At 36.3% G+C, this 20,241-nt stretch overlaps 1 protein-coding gene across 6 annotated transcripts in view; it reads left to right on the forward strand.

Moving 5' to 3' along the window:
- hdac4 (histone deacetylase 4) overlaps positions 1-20,241 on the forward strand; it is a 244,485-nt gene that overhangs the window by 154,225 nt on the left and 70,019 nt on the right. For all 6 annotated transcript variants that reach the window (XM_088930368.1, XM_088930369.1, XM_088930370.1 and 3 more), the window contains 3 exons: positions 5,742-5,986; positions 15,383-15,533; positions 16,740-16,860. In XM_088930368.1, the coding sequence (XP_088786494.1) occupies positions 5,742-5,986; positions 15,383-15,533; positions 16,740-16,860 (517 nt within the window). The remainder of the gene's footprint in view (positions 1-5,741; positions 5,987-15,382; positions 15,534-16,739; positions 16,861-20,241) is intronic.

The raw sequence follows: 20,241 nt of genomic DNA on the forward strand, positions 1-20,241 counted from the left end.
CAGTTTAATAAGTAAGTAAATGTAAACCTGAATTCAGAGAGATTAGCTAGATTGGGATTGGATGTTATCCAAGTTCTAATAGTGTGCAGTCCATTCTAGCATTCACGGTTTCATCGGTTTGAAGAAGATTAACATTTTCAGCCTGACAAACGCTTAACAGCTCAGCGAGGAATGTGTGGAATGGTATACATACAGTACAGTAGGTGGATTACTGGAGCAGTTTTCTTTAAAAATAAGGTGGTGCTAGCCTTATTGGTAGTTTTTCAAGTCTTTACATATATAATGGAAATGTAACAAAAACTAAAGTAGGAGCAGTTTTGAATAGTGTTTTTTTATTACACCATCTGTGTAGACATGATTAAAGAGCTCTGTGCAACATCTAACATCAACACTGTTCTGTCACATGAAATTGTTTGATTTTTAGAATGGATTTCTAGATTTCTCTAGAGAGAAGGGGCCATAAGTTAGAGCACACGGATGATTGTGCAAAATTCAGGGAATCAAGTCAGTAGTGATAGGAGAGGAATAAACTGACAGGAGGGCAAGATGAGGACAATAGGAAGGCGTGGGCTACCAATCACATAGAGAAAGCACAGCACTATTAAGTTCAAATACATTGATCCAGAGGGAGAGATCTCTCCAATAACACTAGCTCCAGCAGCAGTAGCCGTAGCAGCCTCTTTCTCTCAGACTTGCACTGTTCTTTCACTACTCTACTGGGAATATAGAGTTACACTGTATGCTGAAAATCTCCTGTGTCGGGCTGTCTCTGGCTCTTTCACTGCTGTGCCCACACTTCTATTGATTTTCCCTATACCCCTCTTTGAAACTCCACTCTAGAAGAAGACCCCTTCAAACCAGGCAAAAAAAAATCTAGCTTCAATTTTTCTTTCCAGCAAATCAACTTTTTTGAAAATCCCAGTTTCAATATGTATGCAGATGTCATGTTGAGCGATAGTGTAGTAGTACTTGCTTCTGGATAGAACAAGATTTGGGGGGCTAAAAGGAATCGATATGTCATGTGCCGTTTTCCTTTCATATTCCTTCCAAGGAAAAGTTGTAGCATACTTAGCAGTGTTTAGTTTTGTACACAGTAAATGCAGTAATGGTTTTGATATCTAAGTAAATAGCTATCATCTCATACACAGAAAATGTATGTGGGATTCCAGTGTCGTGGCTACAGCAAAGATGGAAAGACTTAAAAAGGCCAGCTACTGTATCAGGCTGTTGATGCAGCTATCATCAATCTGTGGTGCTAAATATGGAGAGAGCAACAGACCCAGAAGCAAATTTTGACTGAATAAAAATGTAAATTTGTCATGTAAAAAAAACATTTTTTTTATTATTTTTCATTTTCATTTTAGTGACCTAAAGTAATGATCTTTTGTTCTGTATATACTGTATATGGTTAAACAGACATACACATCAACAGATCCTGTTCAGGGATGGATTCCTGTCTTGTTAAATTACATACCAATTAAAGTGGTGAGCACTGAAGCCGAGAACACTTGGCATGGCGTGTTCACTCTCTGGTTCTGTGTAATCATTATGTATTGCTGAAGTCTTTAAATGCCACCAGTTATTCTGTTAATGTATGTGCAGCATCTATATAAACTTGATTATTTTTATTGTCATATACTGTACCTGCACAATAATTAGAACCAGTATTTTTTTCAGCTCATCCATGTATCTGCACACAGAAAAAATGAGGTGTGTTTCACATGAGCAAATCAGTTTGGGAAAATGTATCTGGTTACAAAATTACTTGGATTACTGTCTTTTTCATTGTGGCGTCATTGGAAAAAAAATCAAGCTAAATATGTTTGAAACTAAAAAAAAACAAACATTTTTTGTCTGTCCAGTTACTTAGTTGCTTAAAATCTCCCTTGTGTGTCTGCTAGATGTCATCTTTGTCTAATAAGTCTGGGTTACTTTAATAATTGGAATGCTATTGAATATTCTTCAGTTCAGAGTTTGGTCAGAGCTGAGTTTCATTAAAGTCATGCTCACACTTTTTAAACGTTAATAGACTAAAGCTAGGATGAAGTGAAAGGATATTGACATTTCTGGGTAAGACGACTTTTGGGTGTCATCATGATCGCCCTAGTGCTGTTGTTTGCTTACTGTTGAATCCTGAAAACCTAAGCATGAATTGGTGGAATTCTATGCAGTGTGGTCACTGATGGGATATATTTCATTATGGCTCTGAGGCAATGGATTGTACTCAATGTGATGTGTGATATTATTTTACTTTAGTTTAAGTGTTGCTGTGATCTTTATTGCACTATAGCCACTTTATACCAGTTTCAATAAAAATGGGCAACCTATTCTAGGACCAAAGAATTTTGCTCCTGTGCAAAATTTGCCACACTCTTTACACCTTTTCTATTCTTACTTCGAACATATTTAGCATTAAATCTATTTTTGGAGCAATTGCTACAAAATAATGTTTTTTTATTATATTGGTAAGGTAAGCAGTGTTAAATATTGGTCTAAATTGCATTATTTTTAATTCTGTTCTGCAGTTAAAGTTTCTAGTACGTTCTCCTTCTCTTGTAGGTCTGTTTTTGTATGAAAATAGATGCTAAAAATGCTGATACAACACTGTTGGTTTCGTCATTTTTGGATTAGACTTGACAAATTGATTTAAACCCCAAAAATGTGGATTCCATCTCCTAATGAGAAGAAAAAAATGGGAAAGAATCAAATACTTCATTTGATTTTAGATTTAACTAAATAGAATTGTATGATGCTTCTTATTTCTCAGTGAAACATGTAACTTGTGTGGTGCTTCTGGTTTTTTGCCTCATAATTTAGACAAAGTTCACAGCAAACGTATCTTACTTTTTTTACTGTTGTTGGTTGTACATAAATAAACAATTCACTGTCACTGTTATTTATTTCAAGTAAATCTTAAGGAAACAGCTAATTTAAGAAGACTTCCTTTCCAGAAATCCCTGGGCGGCCTTGTCCCAGGCAATACGTTTCCATCCATGGGCTTCAATGCTCTCTTTGTGAATTTGGTTTGCGTCATGAATATGATTTTATTAAGTTATCAAGACAGGGTCTATGAAAAGAGTTTTCTATTCAGCAAATAAAATATTCATGCAATACAGGCCTTTAAGCTGTAAAAGACTGTTTGTTAGGACCTTTTGTTTCATATGGTGCACTTTAGGTTAACAGTAGTTTTCTGCTTCTAGCTTGAACTTGTGGCATTTGAAGAAAAATAGCATTGGGAGTCACGTTTGACGCACCAGAAGGGGTAAAAGCTATGAATGTCGACAGTGTTTCCCTCAATTGTACTATGCCCTGCATGATGAGCCTCTTTGTGAACCGGTGCACATTCACAAAAAATCAAACGTTCGGAAGGCTGTGGCCAGTAATGATGTCAAAAGACACGGCTTCCCTCAGGGCTCACTTGGTGACACAGGTCTACTTTGTCCTGTTTAGTATTTCTCAGAAAAAGCACAGCAAAAGCTCATGCCCCACATCTGAGGTGTAAAAGAAAAACCAGGAGAATGTATCCAGGGATCTCCCTTTTCCTCTCCTCAGATTCTTCAAGTATTTATTTTAATTTTAAAGGTTTGCCCATTTGGACACCACTCACATATGTAATACTGTACCACCCCTGTCTTTTACTCTCTCTGTGAACTTACAGGGCTCTCAGAAGATGTTTTTCTACAGGTGCCTGGTAACAGTCAGTAGTACTAATTTGTTTCTGCATTAAGAATGAAAGAAATGATACTCCCCAGTCATAAAATCCTACAATATTGCTATTATACAGTACATGATGCCATTTATCAGTTAAACTAAAGACGCAGCTCTATTTACCCTTTTTATTTGTTCTGATCAATCTGAGTTTACTTAAAGCAGCTTTTATTATCTTAAATGAAGAGCTGTTATCTTCTGATGTGCCCCACTGTGACTACAAACACGTAATTAAGATGAGAATATTTATTTTCAATTCCATAACTATCATTCTGTATCATTCATATTATTACTGTATAAACATTTTGTGCTGTGCTCTGTTATGATATACAGTATAAACCTGACTTTAATGTGAACTTTAACAGGTGATGAAAATCTCAGATGCACAACAAATGAATAACATTCTGCACTTAATCAAGATGTAGATATGAAACTGTGGAAAACAAAGACCAGCAGATCATTGGGAAGAAGCACTATGATCTTTGTTTAAAACACAAGCTTAATGTAAGATACCAGTTGAAAGACCAGTCAGTTACATTAGTATATAAAGCATTTGTAAATAGGTTCATGAAATGCAGATAGTCTCATTGTGTTCAATGTCAAGGTGGCCATTGTCTCAGAATCTCTTATGGTGATAATCATTCCTTTTATTTAACTGCGATATTTTCAATGAATAACACTTCATTCAGTCATTTCCGGTCAATAGGACTGGTTCATTTCCATGCCATAATTTCACTTTGAATATGTTTTCTAGGTTCAGTGTCAGAAATGACTTATGTTTCAGCTCTGTTCTTTCTACTCTTCAGCTGAAACATTTTGTATGAAGCCTGTACTGTAGTTTGTCCCAGTGGTTTTTAAAATGATTTGCAGTTTCAGTGTAGTAAGCAAATGGTACTTTCCAGACCCATTTAGGTATTTCTCTAAAAGCTGAAGATTTTCATTAACTCACATTTAGGAACCTGCTTGATTTCCTTTATTTCAGCTTAGCCTAAATTACCAGCTACTGTACATAAAACCAAAAATGCTTATTGGAAATGCTTTCCTTCGAGAAAGCGTGGTGGTTACTTTCTTTTTCGTGCAGCACTCCAACGATAATCAAAAGCTCTCAGCTTGCTGTTTAAGATAGCAATGGAACTGGATGTTTCAAACCAAGTGGTACAGTGGTTTCCCATACAGTGGATCCCTTTGGACCTTGAGGTTACCAGTTCAGCTCTTGGTCGGAGGTCAATTTAGCATGGCTGTGATTCTCAGATTGATTTTTCTTTCCTCTGGGGGCTATGTGGGTTATCTTCAAGCTGGGCAGTAATGGGAATAGCAAACGTAATGTACCTTTTATTGCTATGGTAGGAACATTTAGAACAACTAACCAGATCCTGCTCTTGCCTGCTGGACAAATGATGTGTGGTTTTGGAGTCAAAGCTCAGGATTTGCTTAGCACAGTGCATTTCTGATGCTTTATGTGTTCGATAGCAAAAGCAAGAAGGTTTAGTAATATAATTTTTTAATTGTTCTTGTATGTTGTTTTAGTAGGATTTCAGTCAGAATGGATTGACATTTTCATGACATATTATCAATACAGGGATAAAATGAAGGATATTTTGCAATATAATAATGCCAGAATACAGTAATAAAGCAGTTTGTAAAACTGTACAAAACAGTAATGGAAAATCTTTTACACAAAGACAGTCTGGTCCAGTGATTGTTGAAAATATACTAATGATTATTTAGTGTAACAATCAGAAACTCTGGAAACTTCATTTAATGTTGCTTGTTCATGTCTAAACCATTATGCTTCTTTAATGGTTCCGCCTTTGGCTTGAGGTTTTTTTTGTAGTGCACTGTGTTGAATCTCCTAGTTTTATCTGTTGTTGCATGTGTTCTCTGAACACATTTAGTGCTTACAAAGAGCCCTGATCTGCTAACATTACTCCTCTGGGTAATCCTACCAATCCCAAAGCCTAATGTGGAAGATGTTGCTGCTGCTGTCATATATGCCTGTGTTTTATGGGTCTTTTCTCTCCCTCCCTCTGCAGTTGATGTGAGCGCAGCGCTGCCTCTGCAAGTTTCCCCAACTGCAATTCCCATGGACCTGCGGGTGGATCACCAGTTCTCCCTTGCCTCTGCTGACCCAAGCCTGCGGGAGCAGCAGCTGCAGCAGGAGCTCATTGCGCTCAAGCAGAAGCAGCAGATCCAGAGGCAGCTCCTCATCGCCGAGTTCCAGCGACAGCACGAGCAGCTCTCTCGCCAGCATGAGGCCCAGCTCCAAGAGCATGTCAAGGTAACTCTTAACCTTCAATTCCCCTACTTGTTGACCTCTGCTTGTATTTCATTTTGTCGAAATGTTCCCGATTTGTACTAAATCAACAGCATTGTAGTCCCTCAGACCATCGTAGAATTATGTCAACAGTCTTATGGGTTAAGCTTGTATTGAGAAATTCTTAACTTTTAAAGGCAGAGCTGCGTAGACAGTGAGACAATAAAAAATTATGAGCAGTTCTATGAAATTACTGCTTGTTTCTGCATTAAAAGAGCTTGAGTCCATGGAGCTTCTTAAGTCGTGACCTGGAGAAAGCTGTTAATTTAGCTGAATTCACTTTCACTCTGTAGCTTGAGTGACCCTTTCTGATGTTGACAGAGGAAAACAAGTCATATTTTACAGCTACCCCTACAGTAATTGTGTCTACAGTATATAATTCTGTAAAATACTCAGTGGCAAATCTTCAAAATATTGATTGATTTGTTTGGTTGTAATGGTAGATGATTACAGCCTTAAGGGCAGGTAGACTGGAAACACCAAAAAAAGTAAGGGTTACAATAACTGTGTGATTTTTTTTGGGAGTGATTGCATTTGAATACATAAATAGGAAAGATAGGTTATTCATAAAAATTCCAGTGCCCTGCTCTGTACATAACTTGTACAGTGATATGTATCATAGCACTTCTGTTTTGATAGAAGCTGTATTACTGAACCATGTTACCATGGAGAAGTTACTCGTCTCTTGGCTGTTCCATGCCCAGAACATTTACATTGCTTCTACAGTCCAGTGTAAAGTAGTGAACTTCACTACTAGTTTAAAGGGTGAGCAGATATTCGAGACAGAGCTTTCCATGCAGTAGACAGACATCTGCTCCAAGGAAAGACTTCCTTCTCTTAGGGTTTCTGTATCTAAATTGTTTCAAAATTACTGATGCACAGGTGCTTCTCTCAGCAGGTTAATCATGGATTCTATACATGAATGTGACCATTTTCATGTTAATTTCAGAGACTGACACATAATGAGTTCAGTGAAACTTTAGGCGTTCTTTAGATATAGGCACCATAAAAGCTGGTCTCCCTTCCTTTGTGCTTCCCACTTCATGCATTCCTCCATCTGATCAGTTTCAGTCTTCTTTTCCTGGTGACAGTACTTTACATCCCACCTCAGTACACTTTATTTTTTTCCATCCGTCTTCTGTCCACTTCATCCAATTTACGGTTGTGAGGAAGCCGGAATCTGTACCAGCAAGCAACAGGCACAAGGTGGCATATACCCCGAAGCGGCAAAAGGGTACTTTATGTTTTTAATTGTTTTGATTAACATTTTAGAACGTATCAGACATTATCACAACTACAAAACAAATTAACATTAATGGAGGTCCTGAAAACAGAAGAAGGAAAGGTGGCTAGTAAAACATTTTAAATGCCTCTGCCTAGGTTGGCACAGTTTATGGCCTATCACATCAAAGTTTACCTGTATGTATTTCTGTGAGGACAATTTTTGTAAATGAATGCAACCAAGTGTGAGTCAGAGACCTATGTCTCTACCCAGTCCTGCAAATGTTTAGCTGTAGTTTAGTGAGACCTGCCAGTAAAGGATTTAGCACATGGAAATTAACTTAGTTGAACAGGATCACAGTTAGAAGTTAGAAGTGATAATATGCTAGTTACAGAAAGTCAGAGGTGTTTATTTATCATAGAGCATTTCCAAAACATACGTAAATAGGAGCCATTGTACTACCTGAAAAAGGATCAAGTTGTATGCTGAATTTTTAAAAGAAGCAAAAATATTTCCCCAAATTGTGTCACAAACAGGACTACTGTCGAAGCTGTCTAGTTCTCTGCCCCACGCCCCAAGCCCAAATGACTGAGTGAGAACTGATATTTTAAGTCCAGTAATAATATTTAAAATTAGGTAAAGCCAACCACTGTAACTCTTAAGGAGCTGTACAGGTTGTCATCCAAAGTCTTGTTTGATTGCCACTCAAAATGAAACTGGTGGTATTTTTAAATGGAGAACCTATCATATAATATGAACGGTAAACAAGACCATCCAATCAATGTAGGTGGTTTGATTTTCTTGAAAACATCACAGGAATTATTTTCTAAACTTAAAGAATTTGAATAGTGATTTGGAAAATCTGATACTTGTGGAATTCAAAAGCATTGTGATTTTTCTTTTTTTTTACATCCAGAGAAATCACTAATAAATAAGTAATTTACTTGCTGTCATTAATATGGAATGTGAGGAGCTGAGCTATATACAGTATACATTATAACTGTACATAAAAACTACAGAGACTTGAAAACCATGGGGTTATTATAGATACTGTTTAAATGCAAAAATGAGCAAGTTTACAATGAAAATAATATTCAATTTAATATCAAAGGGATAATCTGATTCCAAGCTGTTTACAGAAAATACCTGAAGATTTTAATATTTGCATAGATTGAGCAGCTTCCTTCAGCTTCTAGAAAGTTGAAGTTTTTAAAACAAGGACATTTTAGAGTATTTTGTTTTTAAATGCTATAGTTAAGTATGCATAATTACTTTATCCAAATTAAATCATAAAATAATGAAGAATGCAATTATATTGCAGCAGAGATGGAGAAGCAATATTTTCAGCATGAGAATATATATGTGTAGAAATTAAAAAGCTAAGTCTTTAATATTATTTTTTTTAATACCTAGGCAATACATTCATTTGATTCTTTGTAAGGGTCTTGAAAAGCTTTGGAGGTAGTGGAAAGAGACAAGGACTCACTTACTGTACTTGGTGATGAAATTTCCAATCTTAGACACTGGGCACACACATGATAAGCATAACATAATACTTTATACCTTGTGAATCCTACTTCCTTTTCAAGATCAAGTGTTGCTGTTGCTTTGACAAGCATCTGTTGAAATCTATTTGCATTAGTTTGCTGCACAACTTGTTAGGCAGATGCTTTCATGAGAAACATGACAGTCAAGCTGGTCTGCACGACCAAAACTAATAGTAGCACTCAGAGAAGAAGATTACATTAGAAATTCTGCCCTTAGGAAACACCGTGGGATTTTACAGGAGGACTCAGGAGACTTCTCATTCTGTTAGAATGTGATCCAAAAAAAAAGAAAAAAGCATGGCAGCGGTGTGTTTTGCTCCAAAAATAGGCCTTCTGAAAGAAGTAATCAATGTCACTAGTGCCCTTTTGTAGCAGCTATGTGTGAATGAAGCAGAGCTCCCTGTGTGTTCTGCTGTGACACTTCACTGACAAACACAGGAAAGGATATTGGATTTTGCTTTTCCTTTTCTTTTCCAATAAGAGAACACTTGTACTGTATGATTCACAGATTTAAAAAAAAATCAAGCAGCTGGGGGTAGGTGGGTATGTTCTGTATTAGTTTGTTACTCCCTCGCTTGAAAAAAAAAGACGCTAGGGATCAATCTAGGCTTTGGATTAGGTACGTTTCAAATGGTATCAGGACAAAGTTTTTGTTGATAAAATGTTGGATTCACACTATTTGCTTGCTGTTAAGACTTAATGTCTTTGTCAGGGCAAGATATTAAAATATTGCACAGTGTTACAATAGTGGCAGTCTTGGTTTGTCTGACCCTAGGCATGCACTGTAAGTTTTTATGCAAGTCTGCATTTAATAATTCAGGATGCTGTGACATAATGCCACTGTTCATCCTCAAAAATGTACAGGGACATTTCAAAGCTTTTGTGAGCACAAAAGACAGCCCTGTAATACAAGAAAACAGGAGTCAGAAGGCAATCAGCTTCTTCTTATCAAGATAGTTAGGCAATTTGTGTTTGTAGTAATTATGTTAGCATGGTTTCATTAAATTTAAAAGCATAACTTAAATTTGGATATGGGTAATTATGGATATGAATGAATCTACTATTAGATCAAAGTTGACCTGCACAATTTTTTATGGTAAGGTGGAAATTAAATAGACTACTGAGTTACCAAGGAGCGGTGTGGTGGCTCTTTGGCTAAGGATCTGTGCCTGTGGCTGGAAGGTTGCCACTTTGGCCCCTGAGCAAGGCCCTTAACCCCAACTGCTCCAGCGGTGCCGTATAAATGACTGACCCTGCGCTCTGACCCCAAGCTTCTCTCTCCCCATCTGTGTGCCTGTGTGTCTCATGGAGAACAAGCTGGGGAATGCAAAAAGACAAATTCCTAATACAAGAACTTGTATATGGCCAATAAAGTGATCTTATAGCTAATAATTCAAAAAATATATATATTGATTTGTTAAATCTTTAAAAAAATGTTCCATCAGAAATCCTGAATTAAGATGGACTACATATTTAAAAATTATTGACACTCATAATGATAAATATATTTACACTGTGGTTTCATCTGAATGTGTATTTCTCTATCATAAATAAAGGCAAGTAAGGTGGAAAGAATGTGCTAAAACAACAAACCAGAGGGCACAAGTAGAAACTGCACTGCAAATACACTGGAAGTGCATTTAGAACCAAAGCATTGTGGGAGGCTTGCCAGGACAGACTTCGGCTCCCCCACAGCCCTGTACTGGATAAAATGGTTAGGGGGTTTTACCCACTTGTGTTGTTGAAGTCATACAGTATCTTCTTTTAGGAAAGGAGGAGATATTTGGATCATACCTGCTAACTATTGGATTGGCTGGTTGGGCCAAATGGCCTCTTCTCGTTCTTATGTTCTTTTCTCTGATCAACAGTAGATTGACCATTTTTTAGCCCCCTTCAGCTACTTTAAGTAGAAATTAAGATACAGCCAAGACGTACACCTAAACACAGTGCTGCTGCCGAATTGATATGGTGTCCTCCTTCAAGAAAAAAAGTAATGATTTTCAAAAAGGTATTTATCAGGCATTTCATCTTCATGTACCTTTTCTTTGACAAAACAGTGTGTACAGGTAATGCTACTGTACTGTCCAGTGCTAGTGAATTGTAGTTTTGCTACCTGGAAAGTATTATTACGAGGGAATATTATAGTGCTTTAGATATGTTCTGAAGATACACACATTCTACATCCTATAACATTGGCTGTTGTAGCTTGAGTTTATAATTAGTAGTATTAGCCATAGTTCTTCATAATTGTATTTCTGAGTTAGTCTTCCTGAAAACTGCATAATATTTAATTTAATAAATATTTTATTTCTGTCACTTTGCTTTGAACATTTATCATGCTATCCCACATAAAACATTGTGGTACCAAAGTTGTCGGAGGTAGTGGACAACAAATGGAAACCCGTGCTTAAATGAGTACACCAAGCATATTGAAAGTAAGGGCTTCTACACAGTTATGGCTCATGCACTAATTAAACAAATAATATGTCAGCATGCTTAGGTTCATGTAGAAAACTCCTGGACAGATCTGGTTGCCAGTAATTAGAATTTAAATTGGTTGCTGACTTGCAAGCAGTTTATTTCTGAAAAACAGTACCCAGAGCTCCACAGATTGGGCTACCATAATCAAGTTGCAGTGCACAAACCGGTCATCACACCCGGTAGTGCATGTTTGTGAGTCCTACTGAGCAAAGGCAAATGTGACATGGTGGGATGAATCATCCTGCATCATGAATGGTTCATGTGTGTCACCAGTCTGAAGAACTCTACAGCCCTGAGTGTTTGGTTCCAACAGTGGTGGGCAAGGTTTGGGTGCACTCATTCCCTTAGAAAGGAAGGTCAATGCTAATAGCTGCAAATTGGTACTGAATGATCACCTTCACCCCAGCGTATCTTTTCTGCCTTCAAGGATGACGATGCCTTCATCCAAAGAGCATGAGATGTCACCCAGTGTACTGATGAGAATTACACTGATGTTATCCATATTTCATGGCACACCCATTCACCAGATATGAACCCAGTAAAAAAGTTATGGGATGTTTGTGGAAAAACATGTGAGACAGCCTTTTACACTTTCTTGTGTAAGAATTCCCTGCTACAGAATTTCGGACAGTGGTAGACTCTATGCTATGGCACATACTGTACAGGCCATACTGGCCACACATGGTGGCCCAGCACCCTTATAAGGAACTTTTACATTGTTGTTGTTTTTTATTCACTTCCTGTACATAGTAATAAAAAATAACCAAAGTTTCTTAATACCGATTAAGAGTTGAAACCTCAGGTGAATGTGAATACTGAAAGTTTTTATTTGAGTCAAAGAATGCTGTGGATGTAGTGTTGATGTTTCCTACAAGAAAAAAAAAATGTTACCATTCTCTATCTCCTTATGTCTTGCAAGTCAACAATATATAACAGCTTACTCTTATTTCTGTGGATGACGTGTGCAATGATGACAAAGGAAACCTAGAATTATTGCATTCAGTCTACAGAGGAATGTTAAACTTTTGCACATTTTCAGTTTTGTTATGAATACCTGGCTTGATTTTATTGCCAATTTAGAAGAAATGATCATTGAAAGATTTATTTGGAGTTATTTGGAAAAGAACCATAACTTCATGTCCTTTGATTTTTATCTTAACATCATGGCAGAAATGATTCCTTCTTGAATTTCCACATGATTTAATATGAAAAAATGACACATCTCTAATCAGTAGATTTTTATATGTCTGGAAAATTAAGAAAGCTCACATCTGACAAGGAACCTTTTAAGCAAGTCCATCTTAAAAATGGTTCCCTTCCTTTTGCTCTGATAACAATAAATACACATTAGGAACAAATGTAGCCTGTTTTATTATGTTAATCTGTCATCATTATGATAATGTGTGTTTATCTTATTTAAACTTGCCTTTAAATAAGTTAAGGCTCCACATCTCAATTTCTTTGGTCAGTGTGTAGTGTGCCTACTAATACAAGTTTTTTCTTTATTTTCTTGTACTGCCACAGGTACAGTATATTCTCTTTGCCCGTGCCTGTAAGAAAAAGCTATTTCTTACTTTAATATCACATTCAATTAGTTTTTGGGTTAATGCTTTGATTTTTCTACTGTAGTATCTTTTAGATGCTTTACATAGCTATTCAAGCTTTAAAGTGTTTCATTACTAATAACTGGAACAATTCATGGGAAAAACAATGACATGCATACTGTATATAGAATAGAAAAGTCTTACCTAACTTGTTAAAGTTAAACAGCAGTAATGCACTGTATGCAAAAAGAGTGTCATATGGTATATTTAGTTTTTCTTATCACTTTTGATAACATTTGTCATAAAAGATTAATTCTCAAATTGTAGAAATTCAGGGCAATGCTTGCAGATTAAGAACTGGTTATTGGGTAGAAAACAGAGTACTGATAAAGGGTGAATACTCAAATTGGAGTTATATAATGTGTGATCTTTCTAATTTACAGTATATCAGTGATTTAGATTCTACGATACTGTAGGTAGTAAACTAGTCAAGTTGACAGATGGTGCCACAATAGGTCATTCAGCAAAAAATCTGAAAAGATATTCAGAATGCTTTATAATTCACAACTGAATGTAGACAGATGCTGAATTTTAGTTTCAGGTAGCAAAAACCTAAACTACAGGATGAGAAACACTGGGTTTTCATCTTTCATCTGAAGAAGATACTCATGTAAAAGACTTAGGTGTTTGTGTTAACACATTTTATTTATCTTAGAACATGTGAGAAAAAGGCGAATAGAATGTTAGGATATATAATCTAAAATTTAAATCTAGGGATATGAAAATTTTACAGTGCATTGTTAAGACACAATTTACAATGTTGTGCTCAATTATGATCAATATGTTATATATATGTTGTAATATTCAGAAAATTAATCCTAAGACTTTAAAAGGCACCGAAATACCAGATGAACCTTTTGAAACATGGAGATAATATTGATTTTTTTTCTCAATGAAAGGGTTAAAGAACATTCAGTGCTAAAAGGTTCTGTTCTGAACCAGCTCTACACATAGTTGTATCAGTGTATTGACTTAAGTGATCCTGTTATTTAAACATGCTGTGCTTTAATGCAGCTTACAGAGTTGTAAGTAATTTACCTGTGGCTTTGGTAATAGATCGGTTATGCTGTTCAGCACACACTGGCATTTATCTTGACCTGCCGTTAATCTGTACCATTCTCTGGTGATGTGTGCTTGAGCTCAGCCTGCCTCTATAGATTGGAGCTAGGAGAAACAGCAGATCTCTGTTGTTCCATAAGTGAAAATGTTCAAGGAATGAGTGATGTTGCTGTAATCTGTAAAATGTGTAGGACTAGGGAAGTCGGGCCATCTGAGACAGTGTACTGGGTAAACTGTTCTAGTGCTGCGTTATAGCACTAGAAATGCATCAATATAAAGGCCTAATTTAATTTGCAGTCTTCTACAATTCCCATAATTAGTGTGTTAGAACAATACTATTTGTTACATACAGTATTTCACTGCTATGTTTTAAAGTGGTATTCAACCAAATACTGACATCAGCTCTCTGTAATGTACTTAAATTCAATGTTTACCAATAAGTATGGTCACTAGAAATCCCTGGGCTGATTTAATTATCAAAATCTACACATGGAATTACCCATATAAGCATGTTATATTGCACTTCCCAATATTAATACTTTCAGGAATAAAAACTACTTGAGTGTAAAGCAAAAGTAGTAGTTTTGACTTTGATGTCCCAATACTTTAGGAGGGTGTTGTAGCTGATTATACGGACAAACTGAAAGGCACAAAACGACTCAGAGAACAAGAAAAGCTATAAGTTGCTTATAATACCAATTATCTGGAGTAAGGGAAATAGCTTTGAGATGAAAATAAATGTGCAGGTGGGATGGATTATGTTATTTGATAATCCATTAGGCATTTACTGAAGTGTTTATACAGTAAATCCAATAATAACAAAACTTTGATTACAGTTGGAAGGATCTGCAGAACTCAGGAGCTAACATTCTGTGACTATGCAAGTCCTTGCATGTCCCTGTGCCTTTCTTCTATATATAGTTTACTGGTGAAAACCATGTGTGAGAGATCTTGGATGTGTCTTGTTATGCATTAAAAAATAAGCTAATCCATTTGCTCCTTTTACTTATTTGTGAATAAAACCAGGATTGCAGCTTGCTACCATACATTTTTAGTCTTTTTAGTTCCAAGTCAATGTTACTTGAGGGTTCAGTTGCATCACAAAATTCTACTCTAAAGCGAGCTGATAAAGATATGGTGCTAGGCTAATGCAAAAATGCAAGACTTAGCATGGTGAAGAAAAGTCCCACTGCAAAATCTAGAAAAAATATATAAGCATGTTATAAATATATAAAAACATTAAACTATAATGGTTGACTACTACCTCAAGTTTTCTTTAAAACAGACGCAGTCATCTGGTGCTTGTAACTAAATAGTACTGTAATGCCTAATCTGATGACCTAGATATGATGATGGACATCTGTGGTACAATATAATCAATAATTGTATTAATACTACAAGCAATAGTAGTAACCTAGGGCTGTTGTACTTCTGCTATTTGTCCCAGCATCAGCAGGATATGCTAGCCCTGAAGCATCAGCAGGAGTTGCTGGAGCACCAGCGCAAAATGGAGAAGCACCGCCATGAGCAGGAGATGGAAAAACACCAGAGGGAGCAGAAACTGCAGCTTCTCAAAAACAAGGAACGTGGCCAAGAAAGTAAGAGACTAGGGCCATCGGCTGTGTTCTCTCAGGGGGCAGCCACTGTCTCAGTCAGACTCTGCACTTTCTTCCCAGGGGACCTCCTTCTCTGCCTGGCTTAGGAAATGAGTTAAGGAGCTTTGTTTTCATGTGGCTTCCAAAAATATTTACTGCAGAAAAGTTGGCATAAAATTTCCAGCACTTTGAAGCAAATCAGGTCCACAGAGTAACAAGAAGAGTCCTGTTGGACCATTTGATCAGAACACTCTCAATAGTCTTTTGAGTCTGCCTTCAGTGCAGCAAAGACAAGAAGTACTGTACACACTGGAATGAGGGCAGAAGAGAGAATTTAGAAATTTCCTTTCAAAAGTAGGAGGAGAAAATACATTAGTCATTCTTACCTTCCATTAAACTAACCAATATATTTTAATCTAAAACCATTTACTCTTAAGCCGTGGGTCTTGTAAGAAACTTGTTTGCCAGTTTTTCTCATGTAAAAGACACCTGTCTGTTCCTTTCTTGTCAACGCACTTGTCTAGTTCCTCAGGGAATTAATTACGATAAAGATAGTAGTAATTGACGTAAACACTGTTTGAAAAATGGCACTTTTTATATAATTTGTGTTAAAACAAAAGTCAACTGTTGCTGTGCCTGTCTGAGAGAATTTGAGTAGATTTCAGTTCTTTATGAAGGGCTGCATTTTTTTCAAAAGTGTCTGACAGACAGTCAAGAATTCTCCTTCAATTAATGTACTATATTTCCTGTTATACATTTTACCTAAGACTGTATAAATGTCTCTTATTTTAATTCCGATTAGATAAGGTTCAATATCTGAATAAATAGTGGTTATGTCATTGCTCTTGCCTCCTTGCTTTAACATTGAACTAAAAACCATATCTTTCTACAGCTGTCTTGTGGAGATCTTGTCTTTCTTGCATGATTCTAGCATGAATTTTAGGTTTAACCTGTTTCCATATAAATGCCTATATCGTAGTTATCATGGATAACAGACGCATGGAATGAGAGTTCCTGGGATATTACTATATACATCACTGGAACTTAATACAGTGTAGTAGAGAGGCAGTTAGGTGTTTTAAAATATGTAAAATCTCACTACTTATATGTTTTTTTGGACTCTGTTATAAGGCTTTGTAGATGTGGCTCACTCTTAGCAGATTACAGCAGTGAGCCATGTCTCAGGCTTACCCATAATGGTGTTCACAGGTGCAGTGGCTAGTACAGAAGTGAAGATGAGACTCCAGGAGTTTGTGCTTAACAAGAAGAAGGCTTTGGCACAGAGAAACCTCAACCACTGCATGCCAAATGACCCCCGCTTCTGGTATGGGTAAGTATAACAGAATATAAACTTGATTAGGACAGCCTGTCAGTTAATGGGATTTTTTTTCCTTACTGTTTATGCCTTATTGTTGTTATTCTTCCATGTGCTATACCTTCTGTTTACTTTCTGTAAATCTTCAGAAATCAGTGTATTATAAATGTTTCAGTGTTTATAATACATCAATCTAATTCTCTGTTTCATTGTTGCAAAACTCAAAATAACATTGTTATCCTGCAAAATAAGTCACATCCAATAGTCAAATGCAGATACTTTCAAAACAGCATGTTTAAACAAACAATTTGATTTTCATTTGATTCTTTAATAGGTTCACAAACTTAGAAAGCTGAGAAACCTAACATTGATATCAATTGAAAATAATTGAAGTAGCAATATTTCTTATATACTCCTTAACAAATTAGCACATAGATGTGAAAAAATAGTTCATTGAAAGGCTTCAGAATGAAGGAATATTGTATGTGAAGTATACCCTCCTCCACACATTAAAAAAAAGAAAGAATTAAATTATCAATGTGAAAGAAAAGGTTAAAACCGTTCGCAGTGGCAAAATTAATTTAGGTGCTCTCAAAATAACTTTAATGAGCCACAAAGTTGAATAGCCTCTGTTACTGTGTAATAATAGAGGCTCATGTGATTTCACATTCCTTCAGGCAGGCAGTGCATTTCAAGTAAGGATTCAACCATGAAGACCAAGAAGCTTTCAAAGCAATGAATAAAGTTGCATGAAGGTACAGGTGAAGGGTATAAAATATATCAATTACAGTACCTTTAATATCTCTTAAAGCCTGGTGGAGTCAAATCATTTAGAAGTCGAAGGCAATCAGACACTGCCTAGATAAGGCTGTCCCTTCAAACCTAGCAGCTGGGCAAGGACAAAACCTGGTTAGGCATGCAATTGTATGGCCAGTGGTAGCTTTTAAAGAGTTACAAACTTCAGATCCTGAGATGGCAGAAAATGTTCATGGGTTAAGAATATCCCAGTCAGTCCACAAAGGGGGCCTGTATTAAACTGAAATAAACTTCAGACTCAAATGATTGTATTGATTGTAAAATGATTGTAAAATTGGATTTTTATTTGGTCTAAATGCAGAGCTTTCTGTCTAATACAACGCTAGCGTAATGCATCACTCAGTCAACACCATCCCTGCTGTCAAGCATGGTGGCAGCAGCATCAATCTTTAGTTCTTCTTCTCGTAGGCAGGGACTGGAAGCTTGTTATGACAGTTGGAGCCAAGTACTGGCAAATCTTACAGGAAAACATGCTTCAGACATAGAACTGCGAGAATAATTCAGTTTTCAGCAAAACAATGACCCAAAGCACAAGGCCACAGCTATTCTATGGAGTAGTTTAAAAATAAAAAAAGAAGTTGTTTGGCTGAAAGTCTTGAATACTGTTATCCTTATGAGATTCCCAAGGAAATCGAAGGAGCTTGATCAAATCTGTCAAGAAGAATGGGCAAAAACTGCACCAAGCAAGTGCATACGTTGGTAAGAGACATACCCAGTAACACTTGTGGCTGTAATTGCTGCCAAAGTTGCTTCCACTAGATATCAAGGTCATGGTTCTTAATGCATTGGCAATCAATGTATGTTATTCTTTTCACTTTAGGTTTTGCTGACATTTACTAATTTACCCTTATAAATCTTCAGTTTGAACATTAAGATTTTAAATAAATATTAAGTTTTTAAAAATATGTATGCTTCACCTTGCAATTTCCCAAACACCATGGGAAGGGTCTGAATACTATTGCAAGCCACTGTATATTGTATACGAATAGTCTGAGAACACAGGAGCCCCCTGCTCATCACGTATGCTACTGAGCAGTCTGCACTTTTCCCTACTTTCACAGTTCTTTACAGAGGAAAAAAAAGCAAAAAAAATACTTTCAAGTACACCTATGAATATTAAAATATTGATGTACATTTCCTCTCTTCTGTTCTTTTCCTGTCTCTCTTTGCAGCACCGTTTTGTGTCTCAGATATCTGTGAAAAAGAGATAAATATTCCTTCAATCTGAAACCTTTCAGCGGTTAAACCGTTTTTTCATATTTATATGCTCATTTGTAAAGTTGTACATTTTTCTGTTGAAGCTGTGAATGTTCTTACTGATAACAGTGAGGGATGAAGGTGCTGGGGGCAGTCAGATACAGAGTCATGAGACTCCTGAAGTTCTTCCTGTGTTATGGTAATGAAGGATACACTTGTCCGTATCTGATCACCTCCCAGTCATTCACGAGCCTCTCTCCAGTTATGCTTTGGAAGTTAAACCATCCCTCATATGTTTTTGTTGTGTGTTTTAGATTTAAGCCTAGACTACAAGAAAAAGGGACAAGGAGCAAGGAAATTTGCCCATTGTCCCTTCAATTGTTGTTTTGTTATTAAAAGGAACATTAGTGCCAAACTATCAAAATTGGTAAAATTAAGATTAGCCTACTATATATGAAAATATATATCGTTTTCCACAAACTGCATTACTTTTGTTTTTGTAGAACATGATTTACTGCTTGGGAAGATTTACGTGCCGGATAATCCAAAAATATAATGTTTTTTGTGCCAAATAAAAGTTAGCTTTCAAAACAAAAACATCACTTTGGCTAAATTAAGTTAATTGCGGCTTAATACTTTTTAATGTTGCAAGTAAATACATTTGATCAAGTGCTCATCTGACAGAAGTAAAATAATTTTAAGTAAAGTGTTGTAAAAAATGTTCCCCAACGTAAATGGATGTGAAAATTCCAGGTCACTGTTATCTACAATATGACAAATAAAACTACTGACAAGGTTTTAAGATGGTTAACTGATAAGATTAAATACTGTATATTGGGCTACAATAATAAAGACTTAACATTAAATGGGAAGTCCCACATCTCAGATGTGAAATTCTAGTACATCATCTTAATACAGGAGGTGTAGGATGATGGCAGTTGAGCCACAGCAGTTGTTTTTACATTAAATTTGCACCTCATATTGTTTTAGTCTCTCTTTTATTGCCGTTGTTTATAAACAAAGGGCAGACTTCCTCCCAGAAAAGGGTGGTCTACAAGACCATTGTGAGTAACTCTAGATTATATGCAAAATGTGTCAATACAAACAAACAGCAATTTGATCCTCTGAGCTGTCTGCTGACTGACAACAAATGGCTATCTGGGTAAAAGCCAGGCACATCTGGGTGCAGATGATGACTGCAAGAATTGCAGTTTCTAATCAGCTCTTTAGAAAATATAGAACATAGCAAGAATCAATCAAAATTCACATCATGATATCAAAACTTGAAAAATGCACCTATGCTAGCAGGCTTTACCAAATTTGACCTTTTTAACTTTCTTCACTTCAATATACAGTACATCTGCACGTGTAACATTTTAAAAT

The sequence above is a fragment of the Atractosteus spatula genome, chromosome 13 (assembly GCF_055471065.1).
Source record: "Atractosteus spatula isolate fAtrSpa1 chromosome 13, fAtrSpa1.hap1, whole genome shotgun sequence".
In the NCBI taxonomy this organism is placed as follows: domain Eukaryota; kingdom Metazoa; phylum Chordata; class Actinopteri; order Semionotiformes; family Lepisosteidae; genus Atractosteus; species Atractosteus spatula.